The sequence below is a fragment of the Rhinoraja longicauda genome, chromosome 27, assembly GCF_053455715.1.
Source record: "Rhinoraja longicauda isolate Sanriku21f chromosome 27, sRhiLon1.1, whole genome shotgun sequence".
Classification (NCBI taxonomy): domain Eukaryota; kingdom Metazoa; phylum Chordata; class Chondrichthyes; order Rajiformes; family Arhynchobatidae; genus Rhinoraja; species Rhinoraja longicauda.
The window spans coordinates 31,143,275-31,163,791 of record NC_135979.1 but is presented as its reverse complement, the minus strand read 5'-3'; the positions used below and the strand labels follow the sequence as shown (position 1 = coordinate 31,163,791).

At 47.1% G+C, this 20,517-nt stretch overlaps 1 protein-coding gene across 1 annotated transcript in view; it reads right to left on the bottom strand.

The window, feature by feature from the left end:
- The window catches only part of LOC144606678 (endoribonuclease ZC3H12A-like), a 29,206-nt gene extending 11,470 nt beyond the window's left edge, over positions 1–17,736 (bottom strand). The window contains exons 1-3 of the mRNA XM_078422980.1: positions 17,667–17,736; positions 6,844–7,445; positions 47–186 (exon numbers count right to left, since the gene is read on the bottom strand). Coding sequence (XP_078279106.1) covers positions 47–186; positions 6,844–7,403 — 700 coding nt within the window. The 5' untranslated portion in view covers positions 7,404–7,445; positions 17,667–17,736. The remainder of the gene's footprint in view (positions 1–46; positions 187–6,843; positions 7,446–17,666) is intronic.
- Between the last annotated feature and the right edge of the window lie 2,781 nt (positions 17,737–20,517).

Sequence of the window (20,517 nt, the reverse complement as noted above, 5' to 3'; positions counted from 1 at the left end):
CCACACAGGAAACCACAACAGAACGATTAAGGAGAATGCTGCCTACCTGTGATTGGCATGTCAGGTCTTGATTGCTCCTTCCTCCAAGATGGGACAAAGACAGTGATGTCTGTGTGACCTCTCTCACGGAACCAATTCACGGCCAGTTGAATTCCAAGGCAAGAGAAGAATTCCTTATTCCCATGGCTGCAACACAAAAGCAAATTCACCAAGAATAAGACTGAGTTTGCACTTCAAGTTTGCTAAGATCTCACAGCGTTTGCAGTCACCATGGACATTTATACAATTCCACAATTAATTTGACCTTTATTTGATATTAAAAAGCACAAGCTCAGACATAATGGGACAAGCTTAATATTAAAACATAGCAAACTGTCCTGTCAGAGCTTACTGGGAATTAATGGCCTCACTGTTGTGTTCAGCTGCTATTCAGGTAAGAATCCTTGTGCATGAAATTCAACATTTTTTTTCACAACAATCCGTGACTAGGTTTTAATAAAAGTTCTGAGCTCTTTACAGTTGCTTTTCTGGTCAATTATTTTAATTCTAACAGCTAGGCTTTAGCTTTCTTTAGATCATCCGGAATTGTAATATTGTCTAATCTTATAAAACACTGGTCGTCCCAAAATACAAGAACCGTTTGTTTTACTTAATGCAGCAGTTTTCATGTGTTTTTTTGGAATACTTTCAATCCCTCGATAAAAATGTAATACGTTTGCCATTCATAGAGACATAGAGACATACAACATGACAACATGCCCATCGGCCCAATGTACCCACCCTGACCAACATGCCTCATCTACACTTAACTCACCTGTCTGCGTTTCGCCCATATCCCTCTAAACCCATCCTATCCTTGTCCAATGTTTTCTAAACATTGTGGTAGTACCAGCCTCAACTATCTCCTCTATCTCCATACACCTACCACCCTTTGTGCAAAAACGTTGCCACTCAGATTCCCAATAAATCTTTTCACGCCTCACCTTAAACCCATGTTCTTGATTCCCCTGCTCTGGGTAAATGACTGCATTCATTCCCCCATCTATTCCTCTCATGATCTGAAACATCTCTATAAAATCACCCCTCATCCTCCAGTGCACCAAGGAACAGAGTCCCAGCCTGCTCAACCTCTCCCTGTAGCTCAGGCCCTTGAGTCTTGGCAACATCCTCGTAAATGTTCTCTGTGCCCTTTCCAACTTAACAACATCACATCTATTACTGCTGCCATCAGCAGCATGATGTGGATTGGACATGCATTTACTAAAAGTGGTCCTATTCCTCACTTGAAAGAAAGCTTTATTTATGTGACATAAAATGTAGAATCCCATTCCCTTGTGTGAGTTCATATACAAATGTGAATACGTGTGTCTTCAGACCTAGATTGCAGTGGGTAGACACAAAATGCTGGAGTAACTCAGCGGGTCAGGGCAAAAGTGATAGGAGCTGAATTAGGCCATTCAGCCCATCAAGTCTACTCCACCATTCGATCATGGCTGATCTATCTCGCCCTCCTAACCCCATTCTCCTGCCTTCTCCCCATAACCCCTGACACCCGTACTAATCAGGCAGTATCTCTGGAGAAAAGGTGATGTTTTGGGTCGAGACCCTTCTTCAGACTCAAGAAGGGTCTCGACGCAAAATATCACACATTCCTTCTCACGAGAGATGCTGCCTGTCCCGCTGAGTTACTCCAGCATTTTGTGTCTAACTACTTTTGGTAAATGGTTGAAGAAAGTATATTCGCCACAAGATCAAGGGGGAAACTCTGTAGATCTTTGTTAAAGAAGATCCCTTTCCTTACCCAGGTGGAGATGTTATTCACTTTATAAGAGCGACCTCCTATTTGAAGCATGCCCATAGTACTGGCCGTTTAAAGGTTATACCCAAGTCTCTGGAGTGGGACTTGAACCCACATCTTTCTGACACAGAGATAAGAGCGTTATCAACAGTCCCAGCTGGAAACAACGTGACAGTCACACCACACAGCGACTTCCTCTCAGATTTCGGTCATGCATTCAAACACTCACAACAGGATGTGAACTAAACCCCATCACAGACTGACACTCGACGGTTCATCGAGTTTAACCATTGCCGATCCTCCAAATACCACGCCCAGCTTGGTGTTGCTTCGTGCAAGATACTTACTTCATGGTGGGGAGCTGTCAGCCTGCACCAACGCTGGCATTTATCTACCGACTCCCTGCCCAGGCCCCTGTGATGGATGGTGTGGGCTTTCTAACGGTGATCCATGTTTCCTTCCACATCTCAAGGATGTGTGGGCTGGTAGGTTAATTGGCCTCTATGCATTACTCAGAGTGTGGGTGAGTGGGAGAGTTGGGACAGGAGAGAATAGAAATCTGCTGAGTGCAGGATTATTGTAAGTGGGTGCCTGATCCCTTGGTGTGGACTCTCAACGTTCATAAATACATCAGTCCTTGCAATAAAATTAGGCCATTCAGCCCATCAGTCTGAAGAAGGGTCTCGACCCGAAACGTCACCAATTCCTTCTCTCCAGAGATGCTGCCTGACCCCGAGTTACTCCAGCATTTTGTGTCTACGGCCTATCAGGTCTACTCCGCCATTCAATCGTGGCTGATCTATCTTTCCCTCTCAACCCCATTCTCCTGCCTTCTCCCCTTATCCTCTGACACCCGTACTAACCAAGAATCTCTAAATCTAAATAAAATCTAAAATCTGTCAATCTCTGTTTTAAAAATACCCATTGATTTGGCCTCTACAGCCATCAGTGGCAATGAATTCCACAGATTCACCGTCCTCTGACTAAAGAAATTCCACCTCATCTCCTTTCTAAAGGAACATCCTTTTATTCTGAGGCTTTGGCCTCTGATCCTAGACTCTCCCACTAGTGGAAACATCCTCTCCACATCCACTCTATTGGCCTTTACGGCCTAGTTTTGTGCTGTATGATTCTAGAACGACAACACTGTACTCAGAACAGAAATAAAGTTCATTAACTGTTTTACTTTGTTTGTCTTGCAGAGAAAAATATAAGCAATGACCTTTTTTATATTGACAAGTCAGTAATAAGGAAACAGTCAGGATTAAATTGCTTTCCAAATCAACGACAGTCACTATCACCAAGGTAAGAACAAAGGTTTTCTTATTGAAGGAAATACACACTCATCATGAACCATATACTCCCATCTGGGAGAGCACTCTGTTCGGCCCACTCGGATATCGGAATAACCCGCAGACAAGGATTACTTTAAGCATTTGTCTTGGTTCACTGACATGGAGACATGCCTTGGGCTAATGTACAGTAACCAGCCATCACTGCACCTCCCTGCCCATTGGAACAGTTTGTTCAATGTAACCCCTACTCTGCTAACAGGTCAAAGCCGTCATACCTTAGAACCGAAACATACAGCATGGGAACAGGCCCTTCAGCTAATGTGCCTGTGCCAAACTCAATGCCAAGCTCAACTCATCACATCTGCCCAAACGTGATCCATAACCCTCCATAACCACACACAAACACATGCCTAGCTTAAAGACTCTTAAACACCATTAACATATCATCGAGTGAGAGAGAGTCATACAGGCTCCACTTGCCCTCACCAACCAACATGTCCCATCTGCTGTAGGCCCACCTGCCTGCTTTTGGCCCATTTCTAAACCTATCCTATCCACGTGCCTGTCTAAATGTTTAATATCTACCTCCTCCGGCAACTCGTTCCATGCGCCCACTACCCTTTGAATGATATCCTTGAAGCTTTTCTCTGTGCTGTAGTTTTTGGTCACCTGCTCCGCTGCCTATTGACGTGGCTGGGTGTCTGATATTGCATTGCCTCTGACCTGGCCAGGTGCAGCCACAGGCTCATCACTATTGACCTGATCTGACAGCTAACAACACTTCCACGGTGTGCGCATTTATGACAAAAGACCAAGATTGAACAAAGGTTTGACACAAGTGAACTGGTAGTGGGATACCTTTTCTCGACCTCAGCGACTTTATGCCAGAAAAAGGAAAACAGAGTGTTTGTTTCCACTGCCAATTCCTATCAAGTAACGACAAGATCACATTAGCTTGTGAATTGACACACAGTACTCTCGGCCAGTGACACACAGTGGCGGCCTTGGCTGGGACAGTAGTTACTGGATTAGTAATCCAGAAAACAGACACAAAATGATGGAGTAACTCAGCGGGACAGGCAGCATCTCGGATCAAGACCTTTCTTCAGACTGAAGAAAGGTCTCGACCCAAAACGTCACCCATTCCTTCTTGGTGTAATCCAGCATTTGCAGTCCCTTCCTGCACACATCGTAATCCAGACACCTGGACTAATAATCCAGAGAAAGACACAGAGTGCTGGAGTAACTCACTGGGTCAGGAAGCATCCCTGGAAAACAGCAGTAATTTGTTAAATGCAAGCTAAAAAACGTGAGTGGGGCCTCCTTTAAATATTGACCTTCGATGTTGGGATGATCATTGCAAATCTGCTTTGATTTAAATACTTAGTTTGACGTTTAGTTTAATTTATTATTGTCATTTGTACCGTGGCACAGTGAAAATCTTTATGTTGCGTGCTATCCAGTCAGTGGTAAAACTATAAATGATTACAACCAAGATGTTCAGAGTGTGCAGATAAAGGATAAAGGGCATAACGTTTAGTGTAAGATAAAGTCTGATTAAAGATAGTTCAAAGGTCTCCAATGAGGTAGATAGGCAATCTGGACGGGTTTAATCCTGACTACGGGTGCCGTCTGTTTGGAGTTTGTACGTTCTCCCTGTAACCTGCGTGGGTTTTCTCCGGGTGCTCCGGTTTCCTCCCACATTCCAAAGGCGTACAGGTTTGTAGGCTAATTGGCTTTGGTAAAAATTGTAAATTGTCCCTGGCATGTGTAGGATAGTGCTAGTGAGCGCCAGTGGGAGTCCTTTCGGAATGTGGAATGCCCAGCATACAAAATGGCGACCACTCACCATTTAGTTTAGAGATAAAGCGCGAAAAAAGGCCCTTCGGCCCACCGAGTCCACACCGACCAGCGATCCCCGCACATTAACACTATCCTACACACACAAGGAACAATTTACATTTATATGAAACCAGTTAACATAAATACCTGCATGCCTTTGGAGTGTGGGAGGAAACCGAAAAAAACCCACGCGGTCACGGGGAGAACATACAAACTCCGTACAGACAGCACCCGTAGTCGGGATTGAACCCGGGTCTCTGGCGCTGAAAACACTGTAAGGCAGCAACTCTACCGCTGCGCCACCGTGCCGCCCTGATGAGCATGTACAGATGGTACAGTTGGCAATTACACCCCCTTGCCACAGCACCCCTTGAATTGTACACACCTTCCCCCCTCCCCCTCCTGCTCCATCCCCCCTCCTGCTCCATCCCACACTGTGACTCTGAAATAAGGTTCCAGTGAATCGCCAGTCAGTCTCCTGGAACATCTCCAGCGGTACATTATCCTCGGCTGCCAGAGGCGGTATCTCCAGCGGTACATTATCCTCGTGACAAAGGCGGGACGTTCGGTTTGGCAGTCTGCACCAGAGCTGAAAATTCCCCATCAGGAGGAAGTACAGACCTATTTGCATGCGATTCATTTAAGGTTCATGGATGAAGGAGGATGTCACCAGTAAGTCAACAGTAAAGGGAGGTTGCAGAGTCAAAGGTACAGGAAGTAGGAAGAAATAGCTTCCCGTAATCTTTATCAGCTCCAGGAATTTATTTATTATTTTGCAAAGTACACAAAGGTTAGAGTATTAACCTATAATACTCTTGACACCGTCAGTAATGAAGTGCTCAAAGTGCAGCAAAGCTTTCAGGCCTGAAGCCAGCTCCTATGACTCTTGCAGAAGGAAAGACAGGCTGCTACCTTGTGTAGCTGGCTGTACCTATAACCCTTGCATTCCCTCTCTCTCCCCCCCCCCACCCTTGCCGTCCTGCTAGTTTCACTGTTCGTATCGCTTCATTATCACCTCGTCCATAGCCAACAATGGGCCATTGTGGGCTCCTTGACCATCTGCGCCGGCTCTGATTTGTTCTGTACCTTTTCATACCTCTAGTTTCCCTCTCCCATGACTCTCCATCTGAAGAAGGGTCTTGACCTGAAACATCATCTATTCCTTTTCTCCAGAGATGATGTCTGACCTGCCGAGTTACTCCAGCATTTTGTGTCTATTTTCGGTGTAAACCAGCATCTACAGTTCCTCCCTACATAGCTTCCCAATTAGCTACCCCAGTACCAATGGCTCCCCATTTAGCCACTGAACATTCTGGACATTCCTCTTTCCCTCCTCCCATGTGTATTGCATGCGACTTTTCTCCTGACTCCCTTCGCTACACCTCTTCCCCACCCCCACCCCCTCCAACCCAACTGACGTTCACCACACTGGCTGAGAAACAGCACAGTTGTGGCTGTGGGCATCTGGCTCACTGCCAACTACACGGTACCCACTCAGATCAACGCGTTGGCCCGTGTGCTGTGAGGTTGTGGTCTGTGGCGTGTGAGAGGAGCAAGGCAAGATCTCACACCTCCGCGGAGAGCCCAGTCCAATGCCCTCCCTACTGATCTTGGATGAGCAACGTTGCAGGGCAGAGCAGCAAGAATTACGTTTCAACACGGTCCCACATCACCTCAAGTCATTGACGCACAAGAATGGGTTCAAATTAAAGATTGCAAGATCCAACAAATTCCAAACTTCAAAATAAACATCTGTTCTGTCACATTTCCAGTAATTGAAATTGAAACTTGTTACACATGAGAGAAAGGTTCTGTGGTAAGACAACTGGTAACAGGGTGGGGATTCTTCGCAGCATGTTCACGCATGTTTTGAGCACAGGAATACAAAGGAACACCACAGCAACCTACCTCATAGCAACATTGCTGCCATCTATGACGATCCTCCGCAAGTTGGCTTCCTGCTCTTGTGCCTCTTCCCTCGTGGGCCCATTGCTTGGGGTTTTGAGTGAGGAACCACCTCGAGATACCAGGGCAGGCACAGGGATCTCCTCTATCCCCACGTCCTTCTGTACTGGACCTTCTGCCTTCACCAGCTCCCCGAGTATGGTGTTGGTATCTGCGCTGCTGTCAACCTTCTGAAACACCAAGTGGATCTGCTCCAAAGTGTAACCCAACTTACGGAAGAAATCCATTTTCATTTGCAACTCTGAGGAATCGTTGAAGCTCTGGGCAGCATTCTCACTCTCGTTACCGGCCCCATCCTTTCCCTCCAAGCCAATGGCCTTCTTCAGTTCTTTTGAATTGCTACTTTTCCAAACATTGGCTGAATAGGCTTCATTGGAAGTCAATGTTCGCTTGGCAGGACAAGTTCTAGTGGTGTGAGAGGAATCAGTTGGGATGCCTCTGCTGCAGGAAGGGAGGTCCAAAGGGGAGTGATGGCTGTACTGTGCATGTTCTGCCAAACTCATTTTCTCCTGCTGGGATATTGCACCTTCCTTCAAAGCAAAATCCTGGAAAGAAAAGCAGAAACGTACATTTGTATTGTTTAAGGCACAAGGCTGACATTTTATAGGCCATCCTCGGGTTGCCAACCATCTCACTCCCATATACGGGACAAGGTGACGTCACTACCTGGCGCCCCACATGACCTCACCCAGCCAGCGGCCACGTGCTCCCGCTCCACCAACGGCGGCTGCCCGGGCCGAGAGGCAGGTTGCTATGCAACGTCCGTTAGGCGAACACACTCGGCCCCGCTCCCCGAACCCACTCCGTTAGCCCACACTGTCCCAGCCTACTGCGGCCCGTGGGCTTACAGTGTCCGGGCCTACAGTAGGCCTACATTTTCCGGGCCTACAGTGGCCCGCGGGCTGAATACGGGACAAGGGTGGTCCCGTACGGACAAACCAATTTAGCCCAGAATACGGGATGTCCCGGCTAATACAGGACAGTTGGCAACCCTAGGGCCCCCTGACCAAAATACGAAGCTTACACAAACTCAATTGTGGACAGAAACGGGGCCATTGAGTTCAAGTTATTAATCTGAGCAGAACAGGGTCAGTTAGATTAAAAAAAACTTGCTGTAGGAAATGACTCAAAATTGCTGCAATTTCTTATCATATAAAGTTAACCTTTTACCTGATCTGTTAATATGAAACCGAGGTTCAGCTGAACAAGTAAAATAACCACAGGTAGAGGAGAAAAGAAGAATTCATATGAGCAAAAGAAAAACTCCCCCCACCTTTGCCTCATCCTGTACCCAGCCTGCTTGCAAATTGCGAATGGCTACTGGAAATATTAGCCCCTGGGCAAGCCACACGTTGGTGAAGGTTAAACAAACATGTTTGATCAGCAAAGATATCAAGGGATATGGGGAGAAAGCAGGGGAATGGAGTTGAGAGGGAAAGATAGATCAGCCATGATTGAATGGCGGAGTAGACTTGATGGGCCGAATGGCCTGATTCTGCTCCTCCAACTTATGAAGTCCATTTTACTCATTTGAAGCTCTCGTGATGACCCCAAAGAGGTTTTAATGCATTATTCACTAAGTCCATCTCCCATGGCTATACAACAAATCTGTTCACAGTATGTGGTGGTTTTCACGGCAACCAGACCACAGATACACATTGTTTGCCATACTTTTCCTTATCCCTGGGGAGGTCCCAACATCTAACACAGGTGCATATGGGTTAATGTTGGCCCATGCCAGTAGCCCAGATGATCCCAGCCTCTCAATGTAACCCTGGACCTGTAGCCCTGTGGACACCAACAGGAAAAGGAACAATGTTGGTGACGCACATCATACCTACTGCCTGGGTTGCACTAGATTCTAAAAGCTGCAGATAACATTAAAGTCTCTTGTTCCCTATTTGCCCCGATCACTTGGTTGCAAGCTATATCCAGCATCTGCACTTATTTTCTTACACTACTGGCTGCAAGCTGTTTTCTGTCTCTGGGACCACAACTTGTACAGAGTGGCTGCCACAGTCACGTCATCTAATAAGTATTACGTTGGTTGAAAAGTGCTTTGGCTAAGTTACAAGTGCTAGCTTTTCTATCGTTACCACACCTAGCAAATCAACTGAACATACCTATAATAAGATACAAAATGCTGGAGTAACCCAACAGGTCAGGCAGCATTTCTGGAGAACATGGACAGGTGACGTTTTGGGCCGAGATCCTTCTTTGGACTGAGTCAGGGGAAAGAAAACCTAGAAGGCATCAGAGCCCACACTGGTCCATGGTTGGCTGCGGAGGAGGTGATGATGAAGGGATACGAACAGTGAAACTAGCAGGACAACTAGGGCGGGGGAGGGAAAGAGAGAGAGAAAGGGAATGCAAGGGTAACTTGAAATGGGAGAAATCAAGGTTGTGAGCTGCCCATGTGAAAAATGAGGTGTTGTTCCTCCAATTTGCATGTGGCTTCACTCTGATAGTGGAGGAGGCCCAGGACAGGAAGGTCAGCAAGGGAATGGGATGTGAAATAAAAATGTTTAGCCACCAGGAGATCAAAAGCAATCAGATGTACATCTGAAACATGTTGGCAATGCAACCCACCTAATACCTCTAACAGTTAATGCGTAGGAAAGAACTGCAGATGCTGGTACAAGTCAAAGGTAGACACAAAATGCTGGAGGAACTCAGCGGGACAGGCAGCATCTCTGGAGAGAAGGAATGGGTCAACAATTAAGATACAGTTAAGATACCCTGCAAGAGGGAAAATATTAAAAAATCTAATGACTGTTTAGGACTGTTGCCAAGTTTACGTACTTATCTCACAGATATTTCCAAAAAGGGTTTCATTGTCAGGAACAAGGAAATATAACGATTAACTCAACACCCATTCCATTGCTATACTGTATATGTTTACATAATGAAATACATTAATCATAACACATTCTGATCCAAAGTCCAACTGGTAATTTGCCCAATCAACTTTCATATTGGCCTGATCAGCTTGCCAGCTGAACCTTTTGTTAAATCATTGTTTGTTTCTCTCAACCTATTCATTTCAAATCATCTGTAGGAAAAAAAAACTGCAGATGCTGGTTAAAATTGAAGGTAGACACAAAATGCTTGAGTAACTCAGCGGCAGCACCTCGGAAGAGAATGAATGGGTGACGTTTCAGGTCCCACCCATTCCTTCTCTCCCGAGATGCTGCCTGACCCGCTGAGTTACTCCAGCATTTTGTGTCTACCCTGGATTTTAACCAGCATCTGCAGTTTTTGTTTCCTACATATCCACTATAATAGACTGCACAAAGGGGCTCCTGACTTTACACTGCTTTGAGTGGATCTGTGAATCTTTCTCTATATTTTCAGCAGTAACTGGTTGAGGAAATCCCCTTTGAGCAAACGAGTCCTTGCATTTTAATTTAGAGATAAAGCGCGAAACAGGCCCTTCAGCCCACCGAGACCGCGCCAATCAGCGATCCCCGCACACTAACACTATTCTACACACTAGGGATAATTTACAATTACACCAAGCCAATTAACCAACAAACCTGCACGTCTTTGGAGTGTGGGAGGTAACTGAAGCAGCCGGAGAAAACCCACGCAGGTCACGGGGAGAACATACAAACTCCGTTCAGACAGCACCCGTAGTCAGGATCGAACCTGGGTCTCTGGCGCTGTAAGACAGCACCTCTGCCGCTGTGCCGCCGTGACGCCCATTTCTTTGAGCTGCTGTTCTGTTCGGTCTGTGTGATTATCTTGCCCATTTCTCCAAGTCACAAGACATGTTTACTTAAATAGTCTTCACCCACTACTGCTAATGCTATCACTACTGATAACAAATACCATTAAATCATGTTCAAAAGTCTCAAATTACTACCTGTACTACAAAGTACTACATTTTTTCAGTGCAGTGAGTAACTTGCAGACAAACAACAAAACCTGCTCCAACAACTGAGCAATGGCCACACAGAACCCCCCTGATGTTGACATATCAACTAAAATAAAACGGGTTACCTCAGGCAGTGGAAAAGCACCATGATTTGTTTAACATCCGATTAATTTAATAGCACATCTGAAGACAAAGGACTTTATTAATCCTCGTTAAATCTCCATTTAAGACTGGAGAAATGATCTTTATTATATATTTAAAACCTATGACCTTCTTGCCCAAGACAAATCTACGACACTACAATAAACTCTCCGGTTTCTGTTTTGTCAAATCCATTTCCTGATTTCTCTCACAATAAATTTCTAAAACTTCCTGCAGTGATGCTGGAACTCTCCGCCCAGCTGCTCGTACGTTGAGAGTGCGTCAATCAGCCGGGCTACATTGCCTCAAGGAGATGCTGCTTACTTTAACATCACAGTGTTAGAGACAGGCAATAAGTGTTGGTCTTACAGTGATCCCCCCTCCCATACAGAACTGGGACCCAGCACATTTGTAAAGATCTTTTGGGATCTCCCACAACCAGAGAGCAGTGCTGAACTACTATCTACCTCATTGGTGGCCCTCGGAGTCTCCTTGATCGGACTTTGCTGCCTTTACATTGCACTAAACGTTGTTCCCTTATCATGTATCTATACATGAATCGATTGTAATCATGCATTGGCTTTCCGTTGACTGGATAGCACGCAACAAAAGCTTTTCACTGTACCTCGGTACACGTGACAATAAACTAAACTGAACTAAAATAAGCAGACGTGTGGATTTGCCAATGCTTCAGTTTTACACTGGGGCAGTAAGGAACAGTAAGTGTTGGCCCTGCAAGTAATGTCAACATCGTGTGTACCAACAACAAAGTTACATTCCCTGAGCATGATGTGAAGACTGAAAATGTGGTGTATTTCAAAAAATGGGAACGAAAATCACACTGAACAACATTCACAGGCCCTCAAATTCTCCTTCAAAAAAACAAAATGGCAGCTGGCAGATAGCCCAAGAGTTGAACGTTTACAATCTTGTGAAGAGCGTGATGTAACCTTGCAGGAAAGTCGGCTGATTTATTGCTATTTAACCCACAAGTTCCCCCCTAGTTGAAGGTTTTCAAACACAGGGACGATGGATCTACCAATGCTGAGCATCTCTGGAGAACATGGACAGGTGACGCTTTGGGATGGGACTCTTCTTCTGACTTTACCTCCTTCAAATATTTCAAAAGCGTTATTATTTCAGAAATGAGATTGATTACATTTCATAAATGATTTACAATGCGAATGTCAACCTTTTACTCATGAAACCTTTGAAGTGAAGTAGCTGAAGGTAGATGCAAGTATTTAAAGCCGCAGCAAGGGAAGGGGAGGAATTCAAATGAAGGAATAAATGCACTCAGCGTAGTGTAAATGTTGCTTGTGTTGGACATGTAAGTTGTCTTACAAGTAAAACACACATCTCTGTTCTGGTGAATAGTATGGAGCTTCCAGATCACCTCTATTGCATGGCCTTTCCCCAGCAACCCTCTGTATACTTACACCAATCTTGTTTTTATAACAGCGCTCCCAATACTACTTATCTCTCGTCAGACAGTGTGAGGCCAAACACAAATTGGACAAACAGCACTTCATATTTCGCTTGGACAGCTTACAACCCAGCAGTATGAAAAATGATTTCTCTACCTTCAAGTAAACCTTGTGTCCCCTCTCTCTCTCTGTCCCTCCCCACCACAGTCGTCGTACCAGTTTCACTGTCGTCCTGTTGAGATTCACTGTCTGTATAACTCATTATCACCTACCCTGCAACCAACAATGGACCATTGTGGGCTCCACCTATCCTTGCTTCTCATTGCTTTTTGCATCCCTTTCAATTCATTTGTTCTATGTACATTCTGTATCTCTTATTTCCCTTTCCTCTGACTCACAGTCTGAACAAGGGTCTCCACCCGACACGTCACCTATTTCTTCTCTCCCGAGATGCTGCCTGACGCGCTGAGCTACTCCAGCACTTTGTAACCATCTTCTAGTTATCTCTCTGCGGCTTCAAAAACATTGGATGATGAGTAGAAAATAAACCAGGGAAGGGTACTGGCAAGTAAGAACAAGCTGAACGACAAAATGCAGCATTAACTAAAAGTGGTGCATAAATCCCTCAGCGATGAAAAAAAGAATTAAACAAAGAGAAAATTATAAAGAAATAAATTGATGTGCAATGGACAAAGTGATGAATTTGCATGAGTCATAAACGTCGCCAGAGTGGCGGAGCATTCTTTGTGTAAGTTCCTGTCATGCAGGGAATTCCAATATTTGCATTTGCTTTTGTAGAGTTATGCAAATTTGTCCAGTTGATCCTTTCTGAAATTATACCTGGTAATGACCAGTTTTGGGGCATTTGGCATCTCTCCAGAAATTCGACTCGGCACTTCCTTCCATGAGTCACCCTGACGATAGTCGTGCGCGGGGTGATATCATTTCCCGTGCCACGCTCCGTCTCGGCACGTGACCTGGACCACGCTATCCCGGGAGTGCCTGCCCTTGGCCATTCACAGGACAACTCCACGGTACCACACGGAGGTGCAGCCAAGGCAGTACTCCCCCAAATCCTAGCTCTCCCTTTGAATCTACTCCACACTGTCTCACTATCTGCAGGCACGCATCCACATGACCATCCCAATTGCATTCCTTGGGATTTCCCCTCGATATCACCCTCGTGTATCGCCCAGTCTTTAATCTCCTTCCAATCCACACTTGCTCCAAATTTCCTGCTATCTTTCCCTTCCTCCAACTTGGGAGTGAAGTGCTGGAGGTGACTCCATCTCGTCCACACTCAGAGATGGCACGGTGGCGCAGCGGTAGACTTGCTGCCTTACAGCGTCAGAGACCCGGGTTCCATCCTGACTACGGGTGCAGTCTGCATGGAGTTCTCCCTGTGACCTGCGTGGGTTTCCCCGGGATCTCCGGATTCCTCCCACACTCCAAAGACGTGCGTTTGTCTGTCAATTGACTTGGTATAAATGTTAAAACAATTGTCCCAAGTGTGTGTAGGATAGCGTTAGTGTGCGGGGTTCACTGGTCAGCACGGACTCAGTGGGCTGAAGGGCCTGTTTCCGTGCTGTATTTCTAAACTAAACTAGAGAATCCTTGAGTCCACCTTGTTCACCCACTGCTTATTTCCCCACACATTCATCTCCACAGGAGTCTGACTGCAGATTACTATTAAGCTCCCAAATGAAGAAGGGTCCTGACCCAAAACATCACCCATCCCCTTTCTCCAGAGATGCTGTGTGACCTGCTGAGTTAGTCCAGCTTGTGGAATCAGCTGGAAACTTGGTACAGAAACACTTCAAGACTGTTCTGTAATCAGACGTTATCTTGTACCCAGAGTGTGGGGAAAACCTATTCAGCCCAACAAGACCAAGGTGTTCATAATCCACACAGACAGGAGGTTTTAGAGGGCTAAGGGCCAAATGCAGGCAAGTAGGACTAGTCCAGAAAGTCAAGAGTGTCAGGGGTTACGGGGAGAAGGCGGGAGAATGGGGCTGAGAGGGAAAGGTAGATCAGCCATGATTGATGTGGCAGAGTAGATTTGATGGGCCGAATGGCCTAATTCTGCTCCTGGAACGTATGAATCTGGTCTGCAAGGTGGGCTGGAGGAACAATCTCCATGCTGTACAGCTCTTGGATTCTACGCCACACACGCCTCCTCAGCTTGATTCACCTCACCACAGTCGTTCATCCCTCTCCAGCCACACACACATCAATCGTTGATGGTCACCGCCACTCCTCGTGACACAGACTTAGTTCCACATTCCCCACGCTGGGTAAAGTTCAGACTAAAATAGGTAACAGCAGAAACTAAGCAGACAACTCCTGACCCTGCTGCGACTCGAGGAGTGGGTAAAAATAACATTTAAACTCAACCGCGCACCATCAGCTCCCCGTCGGATTGCAACCTGGTCGTGGTCAGGGAGCCCGTGTGTCTGTGACCCCTAGTGCTATGGCAGCAGGAGATTCGTCTCCTGTTAGGGCTTCCCATGCTGGACAGGTGGATGGGTAGAGACGAGACCAAGAGCGATCTACTGGTCCTCCAGGTTGGGGGTTGAGCACAGGGCTAGCAAACCCGCCTCGTAAAACAAATATGTTACGGAAACAACAACTGAAGCAATCAACACTGCTGGGTGTGACGGACGTTCAGGGTTATCGCCAGACGCTAGGATGAATGTCAATGGTGAAAGCCGAAGAGAAGCAGACAGCATCCCAAGAATAGCCCTGCACTGGACACCAGCAGGGAAAAGGAAAAGAGGGAGACCCAAAACCACATGGCATCAAGCTGTAGAGGAAATGCAAACTATGGCATTGACCTGGGGTCATGTCCAGAAACTAGCCCAGAGCAGACAGGAGTGGAGGACCTTTGTTGTTGCCCTACATGCCAGGAGGCACAATGGGCAGTAAGTAAGCACACCAACAATCCTCTAGCTTATGGTGAAGGTGGGCGGATAACTTCCTTGTTCCTCTCATTAGAACGCTCAATATACACTTTCATGATTATTATATTCCGATACCTCATTTCTGTTTCATTCTTAAAGGTTACAAGAACAAGCCCAATACCCCAGATATCCCCAATACACCATTGTTAGTACCAGACACAACATTCATCTCAAAATAACCCAGCAATTAGCCAAAGGATCAGTATGTAAAGTAGGTCTCATCCAAAGAAGCACACAATCGAAGCACACAAATCTTCCTTCCTTTAGTAAAATACAAAGTGCCAGAGTAATTCAGTGGCCAGGCAGCATCTCTGGAGGCAATAGACAAACTTTTACTTAGTGTGAGACAAAGAACTGCAGATGGACACAAAATGCTCAGCGGGTCGGGCAGCATCTGTGGAGAGAAGGAATAGGTTTCTTCTCTGTTTTGGGTCGGGACACCTTCTTCAGACCTTGTCTCTGGCCCTTCTCTCCAGAGATGCTGCCCGACCCGCTGAGTTTCTCCAGCACTCTGTTGTGTGTGTAAAGCAGCATCTGCAGTTGCTTCCTGCACAAACTCTAACTCACACGGTTTGTCTAACTCCTAGTGACCTTGCTTCCCATCTCTCCCCCTCCATCCCACGTCCTGCTTCTCCGTCCAGTTTCTCCTGATTAATTTTGCCAACTCGTTAGTATGTCACGTCACCTTCCCCTCGGCGACCCATGATGAACCGCTCCACATTGCCTTGGCCAGCATCAGCTTTGATCTGTCCTTCTCACACCTCACCCTTCCTGGTCTGTGTGTCTCCCTCTCCCCTGACTCTCAGTGTGGAGACCTGCAGCTTGTGTGCAGAGACACTCCAGCACTATGTGTGTGGGGTGTGTGTGTGTGTGAGTGTGTGTGTGAGTGTGTGTATGTGTGTGTATGTGTGAGTGTGTGTGTGAGTGTGTGTATGTGTGTGTATGTGTGAGTGTGTGTGTGAGTGTGTGTATGTGTCTGTATGTGTGTGTGTGTGCATGTGTGTGTGTGTGAGTGTCTGTGTGAGTGTGTGTGTGGGGTGTGGGGTGTGCGTGGGGTGTGTGAGTGTGTGTGTGTGTGTGTGTGTGAGTGTGTGGTGTGTGTGTGTGTGTGTGTGTGTGGTGTGCGTGTGTGTGGGGTGTGTGTGAGTGTGTGTGTGTGTGTGTGTGTGTGTGTGTGTGTGTGTGTGTGTGTGAGTGTGTGGTGTGTGTGGGGTGTGTGTGTGTGTGTGTGTGTGTGTGTGTGTGTGTGAGTGTGTGTGAGTGTGTGGTGTGTGTGGGGGGTGTGTGTGTGTGTGTGTGTGTGTGTGTGTGTGTGTGTGTGAGTTGTGTGTGTGTGTGTGTGTGTGTGTGTGTGTGTGTGTGTGTGTGTGTGTGTGTGTGTGTGTGTGTGTGTGTGTGTGTGTGTGTGTGTGTGTGTGTGTGTGTGGTGTGTGTGTGTGTGTGTGTGCCCTCAGTGAAGCAAGCTCCTCAGAGGAGGCAGCCAGTGTGGCTGCGATGAGCCGGCGCTACTTGCCCCACGCGTGGATCGTGTGTGCAAGTCCACCCCACACTCACTGTGTGTCCACACTCACTGTGTGCCCACCCCACACTCACTGTGTGCCCACCCCACACTCACTGTGTGTCCACACTCACTGTGTGCCCACCCCACACTCACTGTGTGCCCACTCCACACTCACTGTGTGCCCACTCCACACTCACTGTGTGCCCACCCCACACTCACTGTGTGTCCACACTCACTGTGTGTCCACACTCACTGTGTGTCCACACTCACTGTGTGTCCACACTCACTGTGTGTCCACACTCACTGTGTGTCCACACTCACTGTGTGTCCACACTCACTGTGTGTCCACACTCACTGTGTGTCCACACTCACTGTGTGCCCACCCCACACTCACTGTGTGCCCACCCCACACTCACTGTGTGCCCACTCCACACTCACTGTGTGTCCACACTCACTGTGTGCCCACTCCACACTCACTGTGTGTCCACACTCACTGTGTGTCCACACTCACTGTGTGCCCACCCCACACTCACTGTGTGCCCACCCCACACTCACTGTGTGCCCACCCCACACTCACTGTGTGCCCACTCCACACTCACTGTGTGCCCACCCCACACTCACTGTGTGTCCACACTCACTGTGTGTCCACACTCACTGTGTGCCCACCCCACACTCACTGTGTGCCCACCCCACACTCACTGTGTGCCCACCCCACACTCACTGTGTGCCCACTCCACACTCACTGTGTGCCCACCCCACACTCACTGTGTGTCCACACTCACTGTGTGTCCACACTCACTGTGTGTCCACACTCACTGTGTGCCCACCCCACACTCACTGTGTGCCCATTCCACACTCACTGTGCTCTGCTTGCCCGGTTCGCCATCCGCCGGTCCCGGAATGCGTATCCCAACTCCAAGCCAAGCTGTGTGTGGAGCCCCGGCCGCCCGGCTTATATACCAGCCGGCACACCCTCCCACCGCTGAGATCACTGCTCTGTAATGTTCAGCCCTGGCTCCAGCACTCAGACCCGCCTTCAACTTCACTTCACTTCCTCCTTGTGTGGGAAGGCAGGCACTAATCCAAGATACACACACTAACCAAATGAACCAACCGAGCATGACCCAGCAGCACAGGCAGACTAGTTCCACTGCCCCCTGATTGATATTACTGATCGTAAGCCTCCTTGTCACCTTCCCCTCGCACAACAAACTCTACATGTCCTCCATGACCCGCTGAGTAACTCCTGCTTTTTTGTGATTAACTTCCTCCTTCTCAGCCTGGAGCTGCAAGAAACCTACAAATCCGCCATCTCTTCTGCTTTGATTCCCACTCTGTGCATTAGACTTCCCTTATTATCTCGATGCTAAAGCTTCTCTCCCCCCCCCCCCCCCCCACCCCCCTCTGTTCAGCCAAAGTCCTGGAAACCCAGAATTCATAGAAACATAGAAACTTAGAAAATAAGTGCAGGAGGAGGCCACTTGGCCCTTCGAGCCAGCACCGCCATTCATTGTGATCATGGCTGATCATCCACAATCAGTAACCCGTGCCTGCCTTCTCCCCATATCCCATGATTCCGCTAGCCCCTAGAGCTTTATCTAACTCTCTTTTAAATTCATCCAGTGAATTGGCCTCCACTGACTTCAGTCAACTGGAATGGGGGTGGTGTAAAAGAATCATTTTTATTTTCTATTTCGTTTTGCCTCAATTGGCAAAACTCGTACCTTTAAATTTCAAATTTGTGAGTTCACTGGAGAATTTGACCACAAACATCCCCTGGTGGCGTTTCAAGGCAGTGGGCGTGCCTGCGATCTCCTCTGAAGCAGACATATCCCACCACACTATTCCGAGGAAGGGCCAGGTGATTATTGTCTCTGCTCTGCCCAACACTTAACTTTCATTCAACATTCCCCTTTGCTGCTCTCGAATACCCTGCTGCGTTTCCTGCCTAGCATCAGTAACGAGACTTCATAGAACAGTGCAGCACAGGAACGGCCCACAATATCAGTGCCAAAGATAGACACAAAGTGCTGGAGTAACTCAGCGGGACAGTCAGCATCTCTGGAGCGAAGGAATGGGCTGCCAGGCTCTGCTGCCTGGCCCGCTGAGTTACTCCAGCATTTTGTGTCTTTCTTCAGTTTAAACCAGCATCTGCAGTTCCTTCCTCATTCCTCCACATGTCAGTGCCAAACTTGAAGCCAAGTTAAAGCAATGCCTGCAGGTGATCCATATCCTGCCACTCCCTGCATCCAAGAGGCAAGAGAGTTTTATTGCCATAGGTCCCAAAACAGAACAGTAAAATTCTTACTTGCAGCTGCACAGCAGATATGTAAACATAGTAGACAGACACAAAGTGCTGCATGAACTAAGAAGGGTCGGTCAGAATCTCTGGAGACAAAGAATAGGTGACGTTTTGGGTGGAGACCCTTCTCCAGACTTCAGTAAATATAGTACTCTGTAAACACCATAATAAACAACCAAACATTCAGAATATTAATAAACAAACAAACATACAATAACAGTGCAAAGACAGAAAAATGTCCCCGTCTATGTAGTTCAGAGATGATTTGGAGGTTTAGTTTAGTTTAAAGATACTGCGTGGAAACAGGCCCTACGTCCCACCGAGTCCGCACCGACCAGTGATCCCCACACATTAACACAATCCTACACACACTAGGGATAATTTACAATTTTACCAAGCCAATTAACCTACAGACCTGTACGTCTTTGGAGTGTAGGAGGAAACTGAAGATCACGCAGGTCACGGGGAGAACGTACAAACTCCGTACAGACGGCATCCGTAGTCGGAATCAAACCCGAAAGGGAGGGAGAGAGAAAACGGGGAATTATAGATCAGTTAGCCTAACATCGGTAGTGGGGAAAATGCTAGAGTCAGTTATTAAAGATGTGATAGCATCACATTTGGAAAGTGGTGAAATCATCGGACAAAGTCAGCATGGATTTACAAAAGGCAAATCATGTCTGACGAATCTTATAGAATTTTTCGAGGATGTAACTAGTAGAGTGGATAAGGGAGAACCAGTCGATGTGTTATATCTGGACTTTCAGAAGGCCTTCGACAAGGTCCCACATAGGAGATTGGTGTACAAACTTAAAGCACACGGTATTGAGGGTTCAGTGTTGAGGTGGATAGAAAATTGGTTGGCGGACAGGAAGCAAAGAGTAGGAATAAACGGGTCCTTTTCGGAATGGCAGGCAGTGACTAGTGGGGTACCGCAAGGCTCACTGCTGGGACCCCAGTTATTTACAGTGTATATTAATGATTTAGACGAGGGAATTGAATGCAACATCTCTAAGTTTGCGGATGACACGAAGCTGGGTGGCAGTGTTAGCTGCGAGGAGGATGCTAGGAGGCTGCAGAGTGACTTGGATAGATAGGCGGGTGGGCAAATGCATGGCAGATGCAATATAATGTGGATAAATGTGAGGTTATCCACTTTGGCGGCAAGAACAGGAAAGCAGAGTATTACCTGAATGGTGAATGATTAGGAGAGGGGGAGATGCAACGTGACCTGGGTGTCATGGTGCACCAGTCATTGAAAGCAAGCGTGCAGGTGCAGCAGGCAGTGAAGAAAGTGAATGGTATGTTGGCATTCATAGCAAGAGGATTTGAGTTTAGGAGCAGGGAGGTTCTACTGCAGTTGTACAGGGCCTTGGTGAGACCGCACCTGGAGTATTGTGTGCAGTTTT